Source organism: Montipora capricornis, chromosome 3 (genome assembly GCF_036669925.1).
Source record: "Montipora capricornis isolate CH-2021 chromosome 3, ASM3666992v2, whole genome shotgun sequence".
NCBI classification, from domain to species: Eukaryota; Metazoa; Cnidaria; class Anthozoa; order Scleractinia; family Acroporidae; genus Montipora; species Montipora capricornis.
The window spans coordinates 59,158,776-59,166,275 of record NC_090885.1 but is presented as its reverse complement, the minus strand read 5'-3'; the positions used below and the strand labels follow the sequence as shown (position 1 = coordinate 59,166,275).

General features: G+C 42.2%; 1 protein-coding gene across 4 annotated transcripts in view; it reads left to right on the top strand.

Annotated features, from left to right (window-relative positions):
• The window catches only part of LOC138043508 (solute carrier organic anion transporter family member 4A1-like), a 36,070-nt gene that overhangs the window by 20,329 nt on the left and 8,241 nt on the right, over positions 1–7,500 (top strand). For all 4 annotated transcript variants that reach the window (XR_011131274.1, XM_068889809.1, XM_068889810.1 and 1 more), the window contains 6 exons: positions 796–1,004; positions 2,390–2,955; positions 3,039–3,402; positions 4,145–4,367; positions 6,315–6,501; positions 6,910–7,085. Coding sequence is in view for 3 of the 4 variants with exons in the window: in XM_068889809.1 (XP_068745910.1) it covers positions 869–1,004; positions 2,390–2,955; positions 3,039–3,402; positions 4,145–4,367; positions 6,315–6,501; positions 6,910–7,085 (1,652 nt within the window). In the remaining variant the exon portion in view is untranslated. The remainder of the gene's footprint in view (positions 1–795; positions 1,005–2,389; positions 2,956–3,038; positions 3,403–4,144; positions 4,368–6,314; positions 6,502–6,909; positions 7,086–7,500) is intronic.

Below are 7,500 nucleotides of genomic sequence, written 5' to 3'. Positions count from 1 at the left end.
GTGAAGGACATATTTTATGGAGCCTCTACGCGAACAGACTTAAATTCACTTCAGGGTGCCATGTATAGTGTTATAGGGATGGCGTCGATGTCGTAGATCTTAAAGGTCACCTCAAAATCTAACTTTGCGCTATCGTAAGTCTCTCGCTTATTCCCGATGATCTCATTCATCTCGTGCAATGAATAAATTGGTTCGAGTGGTTTTAGATTAAAACTAGGAGTAATAATTGATCAAAAAACAAAAAAGAAGGCTCGCCTGTGATCTGTTCTGTTGTAACGCACTTACGGGAAGCCGTGCTCTAGTAGTAGCTCTATCCGCTTCCTACGTGCTTTACAACACAGAACCGATCACAAGCGAGGCTTCTTTATTTGTTAAATGAAGCGTGTTCACCTCATTGGGAAAACTTTGGAGGGTTGAATCACCGCACGAGCCGAGATACCATAAAAGGCAATTCATTTATGTAATGAACGTCCATCGGAAGTATGAAGCTTGTGAAATGTGGCTAAAAATAGAAAGGTGATGACGTCATAGAAACTTGATTAGTGAAAATCTTGAATTTGTTGACATTTGCCGAGAGATTATTACTAAAAATGTCCCTTGCCAAAAATCCGCGTGTTAGTGCAAAACAATCACGAGGTGTGCGATCGTCATTTGCGCATATGACGTATCCAAATCTAGATGCGCATGCATTGAACTTGAAATTTTAGCAGAGTATACATCGCCCCGTCAGTTATCAAAATCTAACTGGTCACTTGGATTATTTTATTCAGCTTTTAACTCTTTTATTTTTTTTAGGGCCATGCTTTCTTTCTAAATTTTGGCGTACCGTTGGATTGAACAAAATACTTAAACCCGTTTGCTGCTAAAGATGGAGTTGGACGATGAAAAGCCCAATGAAAGGGATCTGCTGTGTGGTTGGAGATCGTATCGACCCGAGTTTCTTCAGAAGCTCAATACGCCTAAATGGTTTCTTGTGTTTCTCACTATTTATTCTTTTATGCAAGGTGAGCTGCCGTGGTGTGGCAATATGTTTTTTGAGGTATACAGAAGTTGGAATACAAGGCCTTCCTGGTACAGAATGATCTCACACATTTAACATGTATAATAATGCAGGAAGATGGTTTTTTGTCTGTATTTTTTGCACAAAACACACCTTTTTTCGAGAAGATAACCAATCAAATCTTTCGATTAAATTATGCACAACTAATTTGCGAACCCGTGTGAAGCGAGAGCAAAAGATTGTGCACTGTCACGGTCAATTCAACATCGGTTGCGACAACATGGTTTTCGCTTTTGAAGGTTTTAAGCTTTCGCAACCAGTCCCTCGATTAACTGTGAACAAACGGCAACCGTAACACGTCACCATTATTCAAGATGGCGGCGCCGAGCGAAATTCAGGGCAATAATCATTTTTGAGAGCTCCCTTGCAGGGAAGTGCCTTATTATAATTACTGTTTAACAAACGAGCAAGAGTGTTTTATCGAGTTTTTTTTTTTAACTGCGCAAAGAACATTTCACAAAAAGCGTGTACCTCTGGAGTCATTCAATGGTGCAAAGTGTGAGCATACAAGAAAATAAGGCGGGCCTCGTTACCATTCTGTATTTAAAAATTCTAACGAGTAGTGTTTTATGGGCTTCAATGAAGCTCATCCACGTAACGTTTTATCGGTGTCTTGATTTGCCAGTCAGACAAACACACTTTCAAAATCTGAAGAAACAAAGGAAGTGATTTTTTTTATCACAGGGGCACTTTAAAAAATGACATACGTCAAGAAATATAAACCCCTTTTACACACGTACAAATTGACACGGCTCTCCAAAATCGGTACCAATATTTTGAGTGCCGAGATTTGCTCAGCACCCCATATAATTTCTGGCACGGGTGCCTAATTTGCCTTCTGTTTGTTCTGTTCACACACGTGCCGTGCTCGAAAAGCGTAGGTACGGTACCGAGATTTCGGAGTGCCGTGCCAGATTTTTGTGCCAGTGTAAAGTTGGCCATAATGCTATTCCTTCACTAAGTAAGCTCAGGTTCATAAATGACGCCATAACCATAGTCACCCAGACTCTAATCCTAACCACAACGCTGTATATTGGTAGATGACATATATGTAAGGCTCGGTTTAACTTCGTCGCGAACAGCTGGCACCATATTTTAGCGGGTGGGTTGTCGTCAAATTTAAAACGCTTTCTGGTAATGTTCAAAGTCGTTGCGAGTAACATCATCTGCATTTCTTGTCAGTTCTCTTTTCTTGTCGATTCTCGATCAGTTCATTTTGTATCCCATTGCCCTGCCGTGATTAGTTGATGTTTTTTTTCACGGCATTTCATTGAAAACCGCTGGTACTATGGCTAACCGCAGTTAACAAATGCTTTCCTTTGTCTTTAGGAATGATAGCTACAGGATTGACAGCAGCGGGTCTCACTTCACTAGAAAAACGCTTCAAACTCAGTAGCAAGCAAAGTGGTATGATCATTGCAGCCAATGACGTGTCCGCTCTTCTCCTGATCATTTTCATTAGTTACTTTGGAGGCCACAGGAACAAGGCTCGGTGGCTTGGCATAGGAGCCATGGTTACGAGCCTGGGATGTCTACTGTTCGCTCTACCTCATCTCCTTGTCGGCAAGTACACACCATTAGAATTTCAAAATACTGCAACAGGAGACCTTTGCTTATTTAATAGCACAGGAATTCCCAGCACTGTAGAAACCTGCGCAGAAGCTAAAGGCCACACGGCTTGGAAGTATATGCTTGTGTTTATTGGGGCTAAACTTCTGCTAGGCGCCGGAACAACTCCGTTGTTTACGCTCGGTCCAGCCTACATTGACGAGAATGTGAGCCCCAAGGTAGCACCCATGTATCTAGGGGTCTGGTTCATAGCTACCTTTTTCGGACCAGGAATCGGGTACGTGGCTGGAGGGTCACTGCTGAACGTTTGGGTGGACCTCATTCAGGTAAGTTTTAGAGTCCTTTGAATTCAGGGTCTTTGACGTTGCTACAGAGCTTTGATCTCACCAAATAGTTCTTTCTTTCCCAGCCCCCTGGAGTTGACATAACACCTGACGATCCCCGCTGGATCGGGGCTTGGTGGCTCGGATACTTTTTCGGGGGTCTCCTTTTGTTATGTACGTCCGTAGCCCTGCTTGGCTACCCAAAAGAGATGCCAGGTGCCCAGGAAAGAAGAATGGCCGCAATCAAAGAAGGTCTTTTACCCCCGCGCGACGAACACATTCAAGGTCGACTGAAGGACATTTTACCCGCTACTAAAGCTCTTCTGACCAACAAAACTTTCATGCTAAACACGTGTGCTTTTTGTTGCACCACACTCATAGCAACCGGTCTGGGACCCTTTGTATCCAAGTTTATTCAGTCGCAGTTTGGAAAGTCTTCTTCGACAGCAGGTTTGTGAGTTGTGCCGAAAGGTCAGCCTGGATAATACACGCGACCCAAATTCAAGTTTAAGAGCAAGCGGCGCTTTCTCGTAGAACGCAAACGTTCTACCATTGTCGGGTGACGCTGACGTCCTTCGTGGTTTCAACTTTAACCGCGGTGGCATGGAACTAGTATTGTTGCGTTGCGTTGCCCACGTTCACATCTAAACGCAATCGAAAATGGAAGTGCAAGACAATGAAAAAAAAAATCCATTTTTTGCGTTGGGGCTTGCGTTTTGCGTTGCGGTGGTTAGCGTCGCTTGTGTGATCCATGCTGTAGCACGTTGTTACTTTTCCTTAATTAAGGAGGCTCAAGCCAGTTTCAACACTTTCAAGAAACTGTATTATTTAGAAGGATTCAGTCTACTTCACGCAACGACAATGTTATGGTACCATGTGAACCACCAATAACTCCTTATCAAGATGGTTTCGCAGATGCGATGTAATAGGTTACCATGGCCACAGTAAAGGCATCTAAAACCACCCTAACCATGTCTTTAGTCTTTAAACACTTGTATCTCGAAAACAAATTTGTTGACCCTCGTTCTTAATTACGGGAAAGTGATTTGCACAATTGGAAAGGCCTCCCATTTGAAAATAATCTATTGCAGACTGAGCCGGGTGGTGTTGAGACTACACAGTTACGGGTGCATTGCGAAAAAGAAACTACTTCAGAATGGCCTAATTTTATTTTATTTTTTTCTTCAACCAGGAATCCTCTCCGGCATTGTCATAATCCCAGGGACCGCGGGCGGTATTTTCCTTGGGAGTTACCTTGTCAAGCGAGTGGATGTGCGAAAGTCGTGCAAGATAGCTGCCAAATACTGCTTCATCTTTCAGTTTATGGGGACCTGGGCCGTGTTAACTTTCCTGATTCCCGGATGTAAGACCACACTGCTTGCTGGTATTAGTCATCCTTACAGTTACAACAACAGGTAAACTGGGTAGGCTGTTAATTGCCACTGATAAGAGACGCAGAAGATCCAGCGAACTTGTTTTTTGCGGACCAGTCAATCATAAAGCGTTGTACACAAAACTGAAAGAATGTCTCAAAGTAAAATGCTCTCTTTGAATGCAAACCAAAGACAAACCACTTTTGTCAATGTAGTTGCCTCCTGTATCGGTTTTCAAAGAATCCGGTTTCATTCCTTTATGTTATCTACGCACAAACAGTGGATCGCAGTTTTCAAAACACTGTCGCTTAGTCGCTCTATGATTTTGACCAAAATTTTGATTCAGTGATCTTTTTTCAGTAGTTTTGAATTGACTAACGCAAAGCTAGTAGTCAAAGAAGTGTACCTTAGCCTTGTCACCACAGACACAAACGAGCGAATAAGCCAATAATAAACGCTGAGCCAATACACGCAGTCAGCTGTAAGATTCACCCGAACTCGAATATTTTTCGTTGATAAAATGAATCTTCACACCAAAAGAACATATTTTACAATTTGGGCGTCGGAATTTCGAAAGGTCGGCTGTGAATGGCACGGTTATTTGTTTGTTTGTTTGTTTATCCACGGTTTACGAATTGGAATTTGGCAGTGTTGGCGTTTTCTGAGAAAACCGGAGAAAAACCTTGGAGCAAGGAGAGAATCAACAGCGAACTCAACCCAGTTATGATCATGACGCCGGGAATCGAACCCGGGCCTCATTGGTGGGAGGCGAGTGCTCTCACCGCTGCGCTACCCCTGTTCCCCTATCTTCTTCATTTGACGTCACCAAAAAACTCAGGCATTGTAAAGTTCCTCTCTCTTGCGTGACGAATTTACAGAACCCTTGTAGAAATAAGCAAATCATGCAAGAGTTCTTTTTTCTCTCTTGCGTTGCGAATTCTTTGACTAAATCTGTCATTTTTTGTTACCATGAGATCAAAACGGCACTTGCATTTGACCAGCTCCCCGCTTGTCAATACAGCTCAGTTGCTATAGCAACTTGATGTGTAGCGCAATCACGCGGTTGTAGCTTCCTTGCAACTGGTTACAAGTAAAGGGGCAATGTCATGCTAAATTTTCTGTTTTTAGGTCAAAATTTATAAATCAAAATTGGGTAAACAGTCTAAATTACTTAATTAGTACTTAAAGGAGCACCGTGCATGCTACATGTAAATTTACTGTTTTTAGGTCAAAACTGAGTAAAAATCTAAATTAGTACTCTAGCTCACACGTTTAAACGTATAACATTCGTGACAACTCACTGAAACCTTCAAAGGACTGAACGTCTCTAAACTTCGAAAGAACAGTGCGAATCAATTTACGGCCATTCGGATAAAACTATCTATAATTTAAGTAGAGTTTTCTGTTTACCGCACAAATTTTCTGCATTCAACTCTGCCGAGAAGCATGTTCAAATTGGTTAGTTTAATTGGGATCAGTTGAGGTCAGTGAGGTGATAAACGTGGGCGGCATTCCAAAAACCCAAGTTCTATGGCAGGCGGTATTTCTCGCGGCTTCGCCCGCTTGCGATTAACGGCTCCCCCGCCAAAACTTTATTGAGGCCCTGACAGTGTAAATTCCGACTAGCGACATGGCCCGAAAAGTATTCCGACAAAAGACATCCTTTCCCAGCAAAATTCCGACAGTGACGTCAAGGCCGCCGAGAATGATCCGATTAAACCCCGACACGAGTGATTTTAAAATTCAGACAAGCGACACGGCCCCCCTCCCCCCCTCCCCCCCCCCACTGTCAGGGCCTCTTTATTCCGCGCATTTACAATACCGCTATCCACGCAGGATATTGGCAACAAAACTGTTGGTCTTCATTGATGCAAAGAAGTCTTTATGTGCTTTGAAGTTTGAATAAAGTAACATGACACTACTCCTTTGAGTTGTTCAACTAATTAACTTTCTTTTCATTATCCTTGCCTGTTCTTTTGCCATTTATAGAACCCTCGAAGAATTAAGCAAATCATCACAATGCAACTCGTTATGTCACTGTAGCAGTACTGAATATGACCCCGTGTGTGGAGAGGATCAGATATCTTACTTTTCGCCTTGTTATGCTGGCTGTACGTTACGAGGGGAGGATGAATATGGAAAAGGAGGGAAGACCAACTTACTAGCTCTTCAAAGGGCGAGTGTTTAATTTTACTGAACTATTACATGATTTTCAAACTCGTTATGTTGTATTCGAATAACACCCTTACCTCTAGCACAACTGTGCCCCCCTATTGGGAGGAATTCTTCACCGGAGAAGTATAACTTGCTTTAAAACTCGCGCGATCTTGTCATTGATCAAACGAAACAAAGAAAATAGCACTTGACCATTTTTTTTACCGAAATTGTATCACAGGAAATTTGATTTAAACATCGCCATCTTTTGGATTTCGCTTGAGTTCCCTTTCCTGCGCCTCGAGAAACTCCAACGTGACGATTTTTCTTCTCGCGAAAGCTCTAGTAAGCGTAAACTAGTTGCTAATCCGCTTAATTTTCTGTTTTATTTTTAAGTAATTATTTAGTTATTTATTATTTTTTGCTGCAGTGGTTTGAGACCTGCCGTTGCATCCCTTCCTCTGACAAGTCCAAACTCTATGGCTCTGCAAAACAAGGCACTTGTGACAGAGATTGCAAGAATCTTATTCCGTTTCTCTTTGGCGCTGTTGTGCTGCTGATCTTCAATTTTATGAACGCCACACCCAACAAAACTGTTGTGTTAAGGTTGGTATTTTTTCAACGCACATTTCTGTGAAAAGAAGTATTGGGATATCAGTTTCCGAATGATGTCACGCGTTCTAACCAATGGCACCGGAAGAGAGAAAAGCTTTTCTGACAGCTGATCATATGAAAGCGTTATGTCGCTGACTGGGCGCTTTTCGGGAGAGTCGTAGCTTCCTAAACGGACTTCACGAATGTTCAAAAAAACAATGTAGGGAATAAATACAGAGACAATATCGCCAATATCGCCAAATTGTGCATAGGAAGAGCTACGACACCATTTCTATTTTGCATAGATCACTGTCCGGGGAACTTTTTCTCCTACTGAACTCAACTATAGCTTTAAAACCGAAGAAATGTTTACAGCAAAACTTGTTTCATTTTTTGTTTTTTTTTTCAGGAAATAATAAGTTTTGAA